We start from the raw sequence: 15,000 nt of genomic DNA on the forward strand, positions 1-15,000 counted from the left end.
TATCTCTACCCCAACACCCCAAAAAACATCCTATTTCTTCCCAAAACCCCCCAAAAACACCCTATTTCTTCCTCAAAACACCCAAAAAACACCCTATTTCTCCCCAAAACACCCAAAAAACACCCTATTTCTTCCCCAGACCCCTCCCTTCCTGCACCTCTCCCCTCCCACTGCTACTACAACCATGAAAACAGCCTTGAAAACCCCAATAACTTCCACTACACACACACACACACACACACACACACACACTCACTTGACAAGCCAGTGACCCATAATAGTCTTTGGTAGGTATGCAGATGACTTCCTCTCCCCTCCTGACCCCCTCGATGACCAGCGCTGCACATTGGCTGGCTGAGGTCACTGGGTTGAGGGATGGGAACCTGGTGGAGGGAGGTCATGGGGCAGAAGGAGGAGGAGGAGGAGGAGGAGGAGGAGGAGGAGAAATATTATCATTATGTCTTGTATCTAAATATTACAATTATTATTCATTTATTTATTTATTTTATCATTCCTTAAACAATCTTTCATTAATCTCTCTCTCTCTCTCTCTCTCTCTCTCTCTCTCTCTCTCTCTCTCTCTCTCTCTCTCTCTCTCTCTCTCACACACACATACACATTCTCAAAACAGACAAACCTCTCTCTCTCTCTCTCTCTCTCTCTCTCTCTCACACACACACACACACACATCCTCAAAACACAGACAAACCTCTCTCTCTTTCTCTCTCTCTCTCTCTCTCTCTCTCTGTCACCTGATCCGAGGGCGCTGGGCCAGGCCGGTATCCACGACAAACGGATACACAGACGTCAACTGGATGTTTGGATGCCGTTTCGCGTATCTCAGTTCCTCCGTCAGCCCCTCCATCAGCCCTGGCAGAGAGAGGGAGAGGGGGAAGAGTTAGGGAGGGGGTAGAGAGGACTAGGGAGAACCAGGGAGGGGTTGGGAAGGAGAGAAGAGATAAGGGAGGGAGTCAGTGATGGGTAGGGAGAGGAAGAAAGGCGTTGAGAATGGAAGGAAAGAGTTAGGAGGCGTAGAAATGGGAAAGGAAGAGGGAGGAGGAAGGGAGGAGGGTTGGGAGGGAGAGGAGGGGGTAGGGAGGGGTAGGAAGGAGTGGGAAACACACCCAAACACACTCAAACAGCCCCAAAACACACATAAACACATCCCAAAACACACTCAAAACACACTCAAACACCCCAAAACACACCCAAACACCCTCAAAACACCCCAAAACACACCCAAACACACTCAAAACACCCCAAAACACACTCAAAACACACTCAAACACCCCAAAACACACCCAAACACACTCAAACACCCTCAAAACATCCCAAAACACACTCAAAACACCCCAAAACACACTCAAAACACCCCAAAACACACTCAAAACACCCCAAAACACACCCAAACACCACCAAACCTAACCACCAACCACACCACACACCTCCATTTCACCCTCTCTCTCTCTCTTCTACACCTTCCCAGGCCCTCCCAGACACACCCACACACACCCACACACCTGTTACTCTACCACACCCTCCCACACTCACCTCTGACAGCAAATTTCGTAGCACAATAAGGAGCTAAATTGGAAGTCGCCACCAGCCCTGCAATTGACGACAGGGCGACAATGGTGCCTCTCCCTGCCTCTAGGAAGCTGGGTAGCCACTCCTGCACCAGCTGTGAGGGTGGGGAGAGACAGGAGGGTTAGTGGGAGGGGCTGGGAGGGCCTAGAAGTGGAAGGATATCAGTGGTTTGGGAGTAAAAGGGAATTGAGGTGAGAAATACGAAAGATTGATTGTATGGGAGTGTCTGGGAGTGTTAAAGAGTCATTGAGAGGGGAAGGAAGGGGCTAAGAGAGAGTGAAAGAGAGGAGGAGGTGATAAAAGTGAGAAATGAAGATATGAGATGCTGTAGGAGAGAGAGAGAGAGAGCGTGGGAGGGAATAACAGCGAGAAATCAGGAAAAACGCACACAAACATAAAACAAACATGCAAAAAGGTGATGAAAAAGATAAACACCAATTAAAACGCACCGAATTAATATCAATAATGAAAAAAAAAAAAAAAAAAAAAAACGACAAACAAATAACCTACAAAAAAAACAAAACAAACAAACAAACAAACAAACAAACACTGACCCAAAAATGCGCGAAAACGTTGACGCGAAAAACATCGATGACCTCGTCTGCCGTGTGTCGCAGGAATGGCTTGCAGGGCATGATCCCGGCATTGTTGACCAGCACTGTGACCTCACCGACCTCCTGCCTGACCTGCGTGTGCGTTTGGGTTAGGTTAGGTTAAGTTTGGGAAGGTTAGGTTAGGTTAAGTTAGGTTAGGTTAGGTTAGGTTAGGTTAGGTTTGGGTATGTTAGGTTAGGTTAAGTTTGATTAGGTTAAGTTAGGTTAGGTTAAGTTGACTAAATAACATCAATAATAAATAACAAACCAAACAACAAATAAATAACAAAAATCTCAATCAAAAACAATAAATAAATAATAAGTTACGTTAGGTTAGGTTAGGTTAGATCAGGTTAGGTTAGGTTAAGTTTGGTTACGTTAGGTTAGGATAAGTTTGATTAGGTTAAGTTAGGTTAGGTTAAGTTGACTAAATAACATCAACAATACAAATAACGTAAGCAAAACAACAAATAAATAACAAAAATCTCAATAAAAACAATAAATAAATAAATAAACAATACTCTCTCTCTCTCTCACCTTGGCACACACACTTTTCACTTCATCTCTGTTACCAACATCACACTTAAACGCCCACGCAGATCCACCCTCTCTCAGTATGTCCTCCTTTGTGTTCCTGTTTGTTGCCTGCGGAATAATAGCAGTAGTAGTAGTAGTAGTAGTAGTAGTAGTAGTAGTAGTAGTAGTAGTAGTAGTAGTAGTAGTAATAATATACACACAATACATAAAAGGAATTAAGTCTCTCTCTCTCTCTCTCTCTCTCTCTCTCTCTCTCTCTCTCTCTCTCTCTCTCTTACCTCGTTGACGTCCAAACAGACCACTCTTCCACCGAGCCTTGCAAACTGTAGGCTAAGCTCCCTGCCGATGCCGTGTCCTGCCCCTGTCACCTGTAATGAGTCGGGTCAGGTCAGGTCAGGTCAGGTCAGGTTTGGTTATTTTTTTATTTATTTATTTTAACTATGGTTGTCTTTTGTTTTATTACTATTTTTTTTTAGTTATTTGTCTATCAATATTATTTTGCTAATCTGTGTTATTGACGTCATTATTATTATTATTATTATTATTATTATCATTACACAGGTACTTCATCATTTGTCACTAAGTTATTATCATTATTACTGTTATTATCATTATCATTATCACCATTATAAATATTACTAACTAAACACTCACTAAAAATCAATCACTTCTTTCATTACCATCATTATTGCCATTATTATCCTCATCATTATCATTTCTTCACAATTATTACCAACACAATAGCCTACCTAAGTCCAGCCCTCCCAAAACCTAACCTAACCTAACCTACCCAAACCTAACCTAACCTATCTTAACCTAACCTAACCTACCCAAACCTCACCAAACCTATCTTAACCTAATCTAACTTACCCAACACTCACCTAACCTATCTTAACCTAACCTAACCTACCCAAACCTCACCTAACCTATCTTAACCTAACCTAACCTAACCTACCCAAACCTAACCTAACCTTACCAAACCTAACTTAACTTAACTCAACCCTACCCAAACCTTACCTAACCTAACTTAACCTATTCTACGCTAACCCTACCCAAACCTCACCTACCCTACCCTACCCTAACCTACCCAAAACTGCCCACTTAACCTGACGCACCACTCACCAGCACGATTTCCCCCGCCAGTGATGCTAGTGGTGCTGGGCTGATGGTGCGCCACACTGCGGTCAGGGTCAACACCACACACCGCCACAGCAATGCAGCAAAGTCACACAGCAGCAGCACATACTGGTACACGATCATTATAATCTCCAGCATTGTCTGTCGGGAGATTAGGTTAGGTTAGGTTAGGTTAGGTTAGGTTAGGTTAGGTTAAGTTAGGTTAGATTAGGTTAAGTTACGTTAGGTTAGGTTAGGTTAAGTTGGGTTAAGTTAGGTTAGGTTAGGTTAGGTTAAGTTAGGTTAAGTTGGGTTAGGTTAGGTTAAGTTAAGTTAAGTTAGGTTAGGTTAAGTTAAGTTAGGTTAAGTTAGATTAGGTTAGGTTAAGTTAGGTTTGGTTAAAAAGTTAAGTTAGGTTAGGTTAAGTTAGGTTAAGTTAAGTTAGGTTAGGTTAAGTTAGATTAGGTTTGTACAATTTCTCTTTTTGTAGAAGCAACAATAATCCACTACAAAAATAAAAAAGGGTCCACCGAGATGCTGGTCGCCAAACAGAATCCAAAGCAGTGGTAAAAAATTGAAGGATAAGTGTCTTGAAACCTCCCTCTTGACGGAATTCAAGTCACAGGAAGGTGGAAATACAGAAGCAGGCAGGGAGTTCCAGAGTTTACCAGAGAAGGAATGAATGATTGAGAATACTGGTTAACTCTTGCATTAGAGAGGTGGACAGAATAGTGGTGAGAGAAAGAAGAAAGTGTTGTGCAGCGAGGCCGTGGGAGGAGGGGAGGTGAGCAGTTAGCAAGATTATACGAGCAGTTAGCGTGAAAATAGTGGTAAGAGATAACAAATGATTGAGAATACTGGTTAACTCTTGCATTAGAGAGGTGGACAGAATAGTGGTGAGAGAAAGAAGAAAGTGTTGTGCAGCGAGGCCGTGGGAGGAGGGGAGGTGTGCAGTTAACAAGATTAAACGAGCAGTTAGCATGAAAATAGTGGTAAAACAACAAGAGATGCATTACAGTAAGCTTTTGTTGATTCCTGAATGTAATAAATATAAATAAAAGCCCAAAAAAAACAAAATCTATTCATACTTTTTTGTTTTTTTTCTTAACTAACAAATTAATCTACTATTTTAACATGTGACCAGCAAACTTGGCACAATATATTTCTCTATGTCATTTTATTTATTTATTTATTTATTTTATTTATTTTTCTTAAGTTTAGGTCAGGTTAGGGCCACATTTGGTGAGGGAAGGGTTAGGAGTGGTGTAGGGAAGGGTTACTAAGACCAGGTTAGGTTAGGTTTAGTTAAGGTACAGCCCAGAGAACCAAACTCGTCTAATTTAACATATTCATCATTATTTTGTATTCTCAAACTTAATATACATATAAAAAACACAAAAAACACCTTATCAGATTAAATAAATAAACAAAAAAAAAACATACCCAAACATAACAAAAACAGAGAAACAGAACAACAATAATAAAAAAAACAAAAAAAAAACACCTTATCAGATTAAATGAATAAATAAACAAAAAAACATACCCAAACATAACAAAACAGATAAACAAAACAACAATAATCACAAAATAAATAAATAAATAAATAAAATAAATGGACGGGAAAGCGAATTATAGAAATGAAAGTTTAAATTAACATTTTGACTCACCACTCGTTGTTTAGTGCGATGTGAGTGACCTCCTTGGTGTTGCTTCTTGATCTGGTGTGTACCTTGGTGTTATCAGCCTTGTGTTGATCAATGTCGCTCTCTGTCGGAAGATAACGATAATAATAATGACGCGGTTATCACTTGAATGGCCGAATTAGCATGGTTACACATCTCTTCATATTTTCGCTTCTCACTCATTTATTTATGTATTCTAAGCTTCCTTCTTTCAGCTACACCTCCCTGTATATCCTCTCTCGGTATTCTCAGGGTTATATTAGTCACTCCTAGTCTCTGTCGGGAGATAAATGCAAAGAAAAGATCGGGTATCTACTCAACACAGATTTGAGAAAGTTACCGAGAGAATTCCTCTTATCTTCACCTCCCACTCGCTTATTTATCGATTCTAGTCCACGTATTTAATGTTACTTATTCCTGAATGGTGTCTCTAAGCATGCCTGGTCTCATATTACCACCTACTACTGTGAGTCGTGAGTTATTGGCAGGTAAACAACAGGTGGCCACAGATTATCCGTCACTCAGCCTCTCCTCCGGCCTTCCCTACCAGCTGACGGCGGCGGTGGTGGTGGTGGTGACGCCATGTGCTAATGACGTCACTGTAAACAAGGAACATGTGACGCCCGAGTTGCACACACACACACACACACACACACACACACACACACACATACTGCATTAACATCTATACAATGAAAGACAGGGCAACACACACACACACACACACACACACACACACACACACACACACACACAGCATCAACATATACACAAGGAAAGACAGGGCAAAACACACACACACACACACATACTCACACTCACACACGCACACACACAAACTGCATCAACACACACACACACACACACACACACACACACTGCATCAATATATATATATACAGTGAAGAACAGGGCAAAACACACACACACACATACACACACACACTGCATCAATATTAATACAATGAAGAACAGGGCAACACACACACACACACACACACACACACACACACACACACACACACACACCTTTCCATCTCGTCATAGTGGTAATATTTAGTGCTAAGGTAACCCACACGACAAGATATTAACAAATGAACTCTTCCGTGAAATGAAAACCTGCCGGAATTCAACTTTTTAAAAATATAAACAAACTGGTGATCCGGACGTCCGTATATATTAGCCATTATTTACTTTATTTATCGTCACCATAAGTCACCCGTGGCAGTGAATGGAGCCACATGACTATGCTTTCATGTCCGCTGGTCAGACATAACCGTCACTGCCTAGTTTAAGTCTGAGGGAAGGTTTAAGAGGCCTGGGGTGAGCTGCGGCAGGCTGGCCCCTCACACCTCATACCCCCTTTACTTCCCTCACACACATTAATACACTCATTACACACACTCATCCACCTACTGCCACTTACCTGTGCACAAATCACCCCAGTAGTCTGCTCCTCACACAAGAAAAACACTGTAAATTACGATAAATATTGAGAGACAGCAGACTGGCCGGCGCCATGTCCCGGCTGATGACGTCACATATTTACGTAGCTACGTAATGGTATTTCATTTTGAAAATGACCCCTCGAAAAAAAGGAGCTAGGCCGGAATGCTTTATATATTTTGAATTGATAATTAGTTTAATTAATATCTGTAATATCAAAACATTCCAAGCTGTAGGAATAATAAAGAAATTTGAAATGAAAGGTATGAAAAAACATTGGAACTTTGAAATTATAAAAAACAATTATAAAGCCCACAAATTTTACTTTACAGGTATGCAAAACACTTTAAAAAATCTGAAGTATTTTTATAAATAGTTAAAAGTTAATTACAAGCTGAAATAAAAAAAAATCATGAATATAAAACGTATAAAAAGCGACTTTTAACGGGGAAACAAACAACTTTAAAGGCCTCATATCTGTCTCAATACAAATTTAAAACATTTTAGAAATCATAAACAATTTTTAGAAGCCATCAAAACCTATATAGAAGCTTAAATAAAAAAGCTAGTTGGAGAGGGTATGAAAAATACACCAGTAAAACGACCCCTATATGCGCTATAAAACCCTGCAAAGTCAGCATTATCAAGCCTACAGAGGCACGAAAAACACTTAAAAAATAATGAAATATTTTTAGAAACCATAAAAACTTATCTGGAAGCCGAAATAAAAATACTAGGAAAATATATAAAATAGTATTGGCATCACAGGCATCTACATGCATAGCCGTCATGGCGGCCGTGACGTCATCAGTCCAGGACGTTCACCACTCCAGCCTTCGTCAATATTTATCGTAATTTACAGTGTTTTTCTTGTGTGAGGAGCAGACTACTGGGGTGATTTGTGCACAGGTAAGTGGCAGTAGGTGGATGAGTGTGTGTAATGAGTGTATTAATGTGTGTGAGGGAAGTAAAGGGGTATGAGGTGTGAGGGGCCAGCCTGCCGCAGCTCACCCCAGGCCTCTTAAACCTTCCCTCAGACTTAAACTAGGCAGTGACGGTTATGTCTGACCAGCGGACATGAAAGTATAGTCATGTGGCTCCATTCACTGACACGGGTGACATATGGTGACGAGAAATAAAGTAAATAATGGCTAATATATACGGACGTCCGGATCATCAGTTTGTTTATATTTTTAAAAAAGTTGAATTTTGGCGGGTTTTCATTTCACGGAAGAGTTCATTTGTTAATATTTCGTCATGCGGGTTACGTTAAAACTAAATATTACGAGTATGAATAAATAAAAAGCCGAAATAATGTAAAAAAAAAAAAAAATAAATAAAAAATAATGAATACACCGCGTATTGGCAACACTTCCCATGTAAACAAACAGCTGATCACGGGTCGGGAGGGAGACAAGGAGATAAAAATAATAATAATCGAAGGAAATAGAGCAGATAGAAGGACGACAGCAGGCAGAGAGGGGCAGGAGAAGTAGCAAAATCAGGGAAAGGCGTCTTGGTACCAGTAAATAAGGTGAGAGAGCTGAAATAAGGCTGGTAAATAAGACACTTGTTTTCTTGACTTAATATATGATTGAGATGATTTTGTTTTGTATATTAGGTAAGTGTGTGTGCGTGTATATATATATGTGTGTGTGTGTGTGTGTGTGTGTGTGTGTGTGAGAGAGAGAGAGAGGTTGGCATTCAGTCAGTCAGTCAGTCGGTCAGTCAGGCACTAAACCAAGCTGAAATAGTCAATTAATTAACCAGGCAATCAGGCAGGTGGTCATTTAGATATTTAAAACATCTAACCACAAAAAAAAAAACAGTAAAAAAACACGACAAACATCAATAAACACCTTTGATATACGGCACTCATGAAGAACTGGGATCCGGGGCGTGCTGGGCTGTCAGGCACCGGGGGGAGTGACACAGTGGCCAGGTGTGGATACGCTAAGTAAATGTGTAGGGCTGTGAGATGCCAGTTGTACATTTCTATAGACATACTCTCTCTCTCTCTCTCTCTCTCTCTCTCTCTCTCTCTCTCTCTGCAGGCAAGATATGATTAATAACTAAATAAATAGGTTAACAGAGACGATGTAGTTAAGTTAATGTCCGACTCCCTCCCTCCCCTCCCCCCACGACACACGCACACACGCAGATGACACCCCCTCCCCCCCTCATCCCCCAAACACCTCCCCCCCTCACAAGAAATGTCAGAATCTCGCACAAACACACAAAAAACACGAAAAACACAAAAAACACCCAAAAAAATATGAAAACTTACCCAAATGCTTCACTACAAAAAAACAAACAAGGATATACTCGTACACAGAAAACACCAAAAATAATGAAATAAAACAGAACCCTTGCTAAAACACCAGAAAAACACCCAAAACCCAAATAAAACAGGAAAAAAACGAAAAAATGCATTAGAATACCCAAATATTAAACAAACACCAAAAAAACACCGAAACTTCCCCAAAACGCAAAAAAAACACACACAAACCAAAACAATACCAAAAAAACACACATAAATAAATAAGAGAGAAGAACAAACAGAAGAACAAACCAAATATTAAAAAAAACACCACCAAACACACCAAAACACCACATAATCACACAAACCCCAATTAAAACAGAACAAGACACCGAACCACACACCCGAACACCCCCAGGTAGCCTCGGAAACCCCTTAACGCGACTCTCCCCCCCCAGATAACCTAACCCAACCAAACCACGGCCAAATCAACCGAATCAAGACTCAACCAGGACCCTACCAATCAGACGAGGCCCTAACAGCCCAATTAAGACTAGCCGATCAACCTGGCAACTATCAATGGACTCACAGGTTCAATTTGATGGGAAGCTGCTCGGCCTGGTTGACACGGCCTGGCTGGTTGACCGCTTGCCGAGTGATGACATTGCGGTGCCAGTTCAGGAGCTGCCGGACCCTGAACCTGATGCCGCCACGCCCAACCAGACACTGAGACAACAGGAACACAAGTGGGGTGACCTAATGCTTACTAATCTCACTGACGCGCAGGGCCAGAACGCTTCAAACTGAGGGGTTGGTTAGGTTAGGTTAGGTTAGGGTAGGTTAGGGTAGGGTAGGTTAGGTTAGGGTAGGGTAAAGTAGGATAGATTTAGTTTGGGTAGGGTAGGTTAGAATGACCTACCTAGTTGACCTAATGCTTACTAATCTCACTGACGCGCAGGGCCAGAACGCTTCAAACTGAGGGGTTGGTTAGGTTAGGTTAGGTTAGGGTAGGTTAGGTTAGGTTAGGGTAGGTTAGGGTAGGTTAGGTTAGGTTAGGGTAGGGTAAAGTAGGATAGATTTAGTTTGGGTAGGGTAGGTTAGAATGTAAGGGGCAAATTAATGAGTGTGTGTGTGGTTAAGTTAGTTTAGGCTGTAAGAGACTGACTGACTGACTGATTAGTGTTTAGTTGGTTAGGTTAAGTAGAAAAGAATATGTTGATGAGTGTGGTTAGGTTAAGTTAGGTTAGGCTGTTTAGTTGGTTAGGTTAAGTTGAAAAGAATATGTTGATGAGTGTGGTTAGGTTAAGTTAGGTTAGACTGTAAGAGACTGACTGATTAATTGTGTTTAGTTGGTTAGGTTAAGTTAAAAAGAATTTGTTAATGATTGTGTGGTTAGGTTAATTAGGTTAGACTTTATGCGTTTGAGTGACTGGTTGGCAAGGTGGGCAGGTGTTAGGTTAGACTGCAATTAAATGCCTAATTAATCATTTTTACCTGGGCACGCCTTTTTTAAATTACTAACCGCCCCAAACACTGACGAGAAATTTGCAAACCCCATCCTTTTTAATCCTGTTCTTTCTCGTAAGTGCTTATAAAGAGTTCATTAATCCTGGCTAGCTGGGTTACGTTGACTGACCAACTGACTGACTAATATACAGGTTAGGTTTATTTGTATTGTGTGGGTTAGGCTTGTTAGTGACTGACTGACTGAGTGGATGCGTGGTCAGGGTGTGTTTAGGGTAGCTGGTGCCTGACTGACTGGCTGGCTGACTGGCTGGCTGACTGGCTGGCTGGCTGGGTGACTGACTGGCTGGCTGGGTGACTGACTGGCTGGCTGACTGACTGACTGGCTGGGTGACTGACTGACTGACTGGCTGGGTGACTGACTGGCTGATTGGCTGGCTGACTGGCTGACTGGCTGACTGACTGACTGGTGCAGGGATAAACATAACATGAAAAAAAATACACACTCGCTTAACAAAACCTAACCAGACCAAACAAAACACAAACAAAACAGGAGAAACAAACAAACGAACAAACAAACACTCACTTAACCTAACCAAAACAACCAAACAGAAAATGGAACTCCCTAATTTGGGCAAACGCTGCGCTGTGGTGACCTGCAAACAACTGGACTTCCTGCCAATAAGCTGTGCAGGCTGTGGGGGTGATTACTGCAAGGAACACAGCCTGCCTGCCTCCCACCACTGCCCTGCGGAGGAAACGAGGGAGAAGAAGAAGGAAGAAGAGGAGGAGGAAGGGAAAGAGAAGGTTAGCGATGTTTTTAATGTTTTTTTTGTTGTTTTTATAAGTATTTTGAGTTTGTTTTGGTTTTAAAGATGAAGAGGAGGAGGAGAAAAGAGATTAGTGATGTTTTGATACAAGGAAGAAGAGGAAGAGAAGATTATTGATATATTTTTTTAGGGTTTAGAGGAAGAGAAGGAGAAACAAGAAGAAATAAAAATAATAATAACAAACGTATATAATTATGTAATGTAATATAATTTGTAATATAATCTGTCTACTTTTACAGGTACCCATTTCTCGTCACCCCTGCCAGGTGGGGGGCTGCCGAGGGGGGGAGCTGACCCCCATACTGTGCCCCAAGTGTGGAGGGAACTTCTGCCTAGCCCATCGACACCAGGTGAGGAGGAGGAGGAGGAGGAGGAGGAAGAAGAATTAATAGTATAAGATATAAAATTAATGAGAGAGAGAGAGAGAGAGAGAGAGAGAGAGAGAGAGAGAGAGAGAGATTAACTTACGGCATTTCAACCTATCTCTCTATTTATCTATTCCATTTTACTTATTTTTATATATTAACTTGTATACCCCTCCTCCTCCTCCTCCTCCTCCTCCTCCTCCTCCTCCTCCTCCTCCACAGCCTGACCACAACTGCCCAGCCCTCACACAGCCAGACAACAGCAAACAGGTTGAAACAGCAGCGCACATCAAGGGATTGGCTGACAGAATGAGTGTAGGCAAGAAACAGGGAAGGAAATCTGACCAACTAGCTGCCAAGGTTGTTGTTGTTGTTGTTGTTGTTGTTGTTGTTGTTGTTTAAAGGGTGTGATCTTGAATATTCAGCTTTTTTTTTTGTGTTTTTTCAGTGTTTTTTTATTTTATTTTATTTGTGAAGTGTATTAAGTCTCTCTCTCTCTCTCTCTCTCTCTCTCTCTCTCTCTCTCTCTCTCTCTCTCTCTCTCTCTCTCTCTCTCTCTCTCTCAACAGGTCCAGCTCATGAAATTAAAGCAAAAAGCAGTAGGATGCAAATATATACCTCAAGAAAATCGACTTTATCTTCTCATCTTCCTCCCTAAACCCTCCTCCTCCTCCTCCTCCTCCTCCTCCTCCTCCTCCTCCATACCAGTCTTTGTCTCCCAGCACTGGACAATAGGAAGGGCCATAGATGACATTGCTACACTCGCTAAGGTAAGCACAGATAGCTACACTCGCTAAAGTAAGCACAGATAGATATACTCGCTAAATTAAGCGTAAATTTTGTTTGTTTCATGTTGTGTTTGTGTGTTTGTTGGTTATGGAGGAGGAAGAGGAGGAGGAGGAGGAAAGAAGAAGGAGGAAGGGAATGTACTGACACACACAAATAATAAAAGGAAGATAAAAAACAAAGATAATTCTCTCTCTCTCTCTCTCTCTCTCTCTCTCTCTCTCTCTCTCTCTCTCTCTCTCTCTCTCTCTCTCTCTCTCTCTCTCTCTCTAAACAGCTGGAGAACAAGAACAACATCCTAGGGGCCTCCAAGTTACGCCTCTTTCACCTAGGTAGTGGCTCGCTGATCGGCCCCACTGACCAGACCCTTGCAGACGCGCTGGGGGACACACTGTTTAACGGGCAGAGTGTGGTTATGGAATATGTAGAGGAAGGTACGATGCGTCTTGTGAATTGTGCTGAGTATAGGGTGTGATGTGGTGGTGTGGTGGTGGTGGTGGTGGTGGTGGTGGTGGTGGTGGTGGTGTGTGAGGATGTTTTAGTCTTTTTTTTTTATTATTTTTATTGTTTTTGTAATGTTTCTCTCTCTCTCTCTCTCTCTCTCTCTCTCTCTCTCTCTCTCTCTCTCTCTCTCTCTCTCTCTCACGTACTATTGTAATAAAAAAATAAAATGTTAAACTATTTTTTATGTATTAATGTCCTGAAACTACTACTACTACTATAACTACTACTACACATACACACTTCCTCTCTCTCTCTCTCTCTCTCTCTCTCTCTCTCTCTCTCTCTCTCTCTCTCTCTCAGGGAAAGAAATAGTTTTAATATTCGCCTTGGCTCGTGTGGGCGGGAGCGAAGTGGGCGGGGTGGGCGGGGCACAGGCGCGGTGGGGGAAATGGAGTTACTCTCTCTCTCTCTCTCTCTCTCTCTCTCTCTCTCTCTCTCTCTCTGAATGTTGTTGTTGTTACGTGTGCGTGTGTGTGTGTGTGTGTGTTCTTTCTTTATCTCTTATCATTATTATCAAGTTCTGAATTATCGTCTTTAATAATAATAATAATAATAACAATAACTATTTTTTATTTACCGTATATGGAGGAAAGGAAGGAAGGAAGAAAGAGGAGCTAAGGAAGAAAGGAAGGAAGGAAGGAATAAGAAGAGAAGAAATAGCAAGAAAACATGATAGAAAAAAAAATATATATAAAATAAATAAAAATAACTATTTATTATTCTACACTAACACCAAACACTTCCATCACCCTCTTGAATAAATAAAGCAGGAAAAGAAACAGAGAAAATAAAGAAATATATCAACACACACACACACATACACACACACACCAGTACACCAATCAACAAAACACACACAAATATTCGCATAAATACCAAACTTGATAGATTAATGGAAGAGTCTTGTTGTCACGTGAGCCAGGTACCGCGGCGGGGTGACCGAGTACCGCCTTTGTGTCTGCAATGATGTTTACGAATAAAAAAAAACGTATATACTTATTTGCTAAAGCTTTCTGGAATATGTACGAGTTTATAAAGATGTTATTTGTAATTTTTTGGGTTAATTTCGTTGTTATTTACTGTTTCTTTGGGTGAAATTGAAGTTCGTTAGGTAATCTCGACATTTTGAAGCATTATCTGTGAATCTTCTTGTTGCAGATGAGAAATTCCATTAAATTTTACGAGAGAGAGAGAGAGAGAGAGAGAGAGAGAGAGAGAGAGAGAGAGAGAGAGAGAGAGAGAGAGAGAGAGAGAGAGAGAGAGAGAGAGAGAGAGACGGAAGACGAGAAATAGTAAATAAATGAAGAGAAAGAAGAAAGAAGGTGAATTTTAAATACCATGAATATAATATTGTCATGAAAAAAAATAAATAAACAAATAAATAAATAGAAACCTTGATTGGCTGAAAGAAGGAGAAGGAGGAGAGAAGAGGAAGAGGAAGAGGAAGAGGAAGAAGAAGAGGAAAAGCAGCAATATATGATAAACAGTAAACTAGGAGAAAGAGAAGAACGAAAAGAAAAAAAAGAAGAAAAGAAAGAAGAAAAGAAAAAAAAACAAGAAATAGATTAAATTAGTAAAGATAACAAGAAGAAGAAGAAGAACAAGAACAAGAAGAACAACATCAAAAAGAAGATTAAGCTAATGAAATAAAGAAGAAGAAGAAAGAATAACAAGAAGAAGAACAACAAAAACAAGAAGACTAAATTAGTAAAATAAAAAAGAAGAAGAGGAAGAAGGAAGAAAGAAAGAAAGAAAGACTTAGTAAAATAAAAACAAGAAGAAGAAAGGATAAGAAGAACAACAAAAAGGAAGATTAAGTCAGTAAAATAA

The 15,000-nt window shown here is 40.8% G+C and overlaps 2 protein-coding genes across 11 annotated transcripts in view; one reads left to right on the plus strand and one right to left on the minus strand.

The window, feature by feature from the left end:
* The window catches only part of LOC135095708 (mitochondrial DNA helicase-like), a 17,952-nt gene extending 10,886 nt beyond the window's left edge, over positions 1-7,066 (minus strand). Inside the window, exons 1-10 of the mRNA XM_063996720.1 lie at positions 6,942-7,066; positions 5,978-6,114; positions 5,501-5,600; positions 3,840-3,995; positions 2,996-3,085; positions 2,718-2,825; positions 2,142-2,273; positions 1,552-1,681; positions 753-870; positions 257-383 (exon numbers count right to left, since the gene is read on the minus strand). Coding sequence (XP_063852790.1) covers positions 257-383; positions 753-870; positions 1,552-1,681; positions 2,142-2,273; positions 2,718-2,825; positions 2,996-3,085; positions 3,840-3,992 — 858 coding nt within the window. The 5' untranslated portion in view covers positions 3,993-3,995; positions 5,501-5,600; positions 5,978-6,114; positions 6,942-7,066. The remainder of the gene's footprint in view (positions 1-256; positions 384-752; positions 871-1,551; positions 1,682-2,141; positions 2,274-2,717; positions 2,826-2,995; positions 3,086-3,839; positions 3,996-5,500; positions 5,601-5,977; positions 6,115-6,941) is intronic.
* Positions 7,067-7,735: 669 nt separating this feature from the next.
* On the plus strand, positions 7,736-13,349 carry LOC135095642 (AN1-type zinc finger protein 1-like). Of its 10 annotated transcripts, none has more exons than XM_063996597.1 (7): positions 10,027-10,416; positions 10,486-10,532; positions 10,627-11,492; positions 11,755-11,865; positions 12,103-12,240; positions 12,450-12,650; positions 12,944-13,349. In XM_063996597.1, exons 3-7 carry the CDS (start codon positions 11,301-11,303, stop codon positions 13,139-13,141), a joined length of 840 nt encoding a protein of 279 aa, XP_063852667.1. In that variant the 5' UTR covers positions 10,027-10,416; positions 10,486-10,532; positions 10,627-11,300; the 3' UTR covers positions 13,142-13,349. The 10 variants fall into 10 exon arrangements, with proteins under 10 accessions (XP_063852669.1, XP_063852660.1, XP_063852668.1 ...); XM_063996596.1 differs by having other exon boundaries at positions 10,486-10,522; positions 10,618-11,492; XM_063996599.1 differs by lacking the exons at positions 10,027-10,416; positions 10,486-10,532 and adding an exon at positions 7,736-7,870 and having other exon boundaries at positions 11,298-11,492.
* Positions 13,350-15,000: the final 1,651 nt, after the last annotated feature.

This window comes from Scylla paramamosain, unplaced genomic scaffold, assembly GCF_035594125.1.
Source record: "Scylla paramamosain isolate STU-SP2022 unplaced genomic scaffold, ASM3559412v1 Contig1, whole genome shotgun sequence".
Lineage (NCBI taxonomy): Eukaryota > Metazoa > Arthropoda > Malacostraca > Decapoda > Portunidae > Scylla > Scylla paramamosain.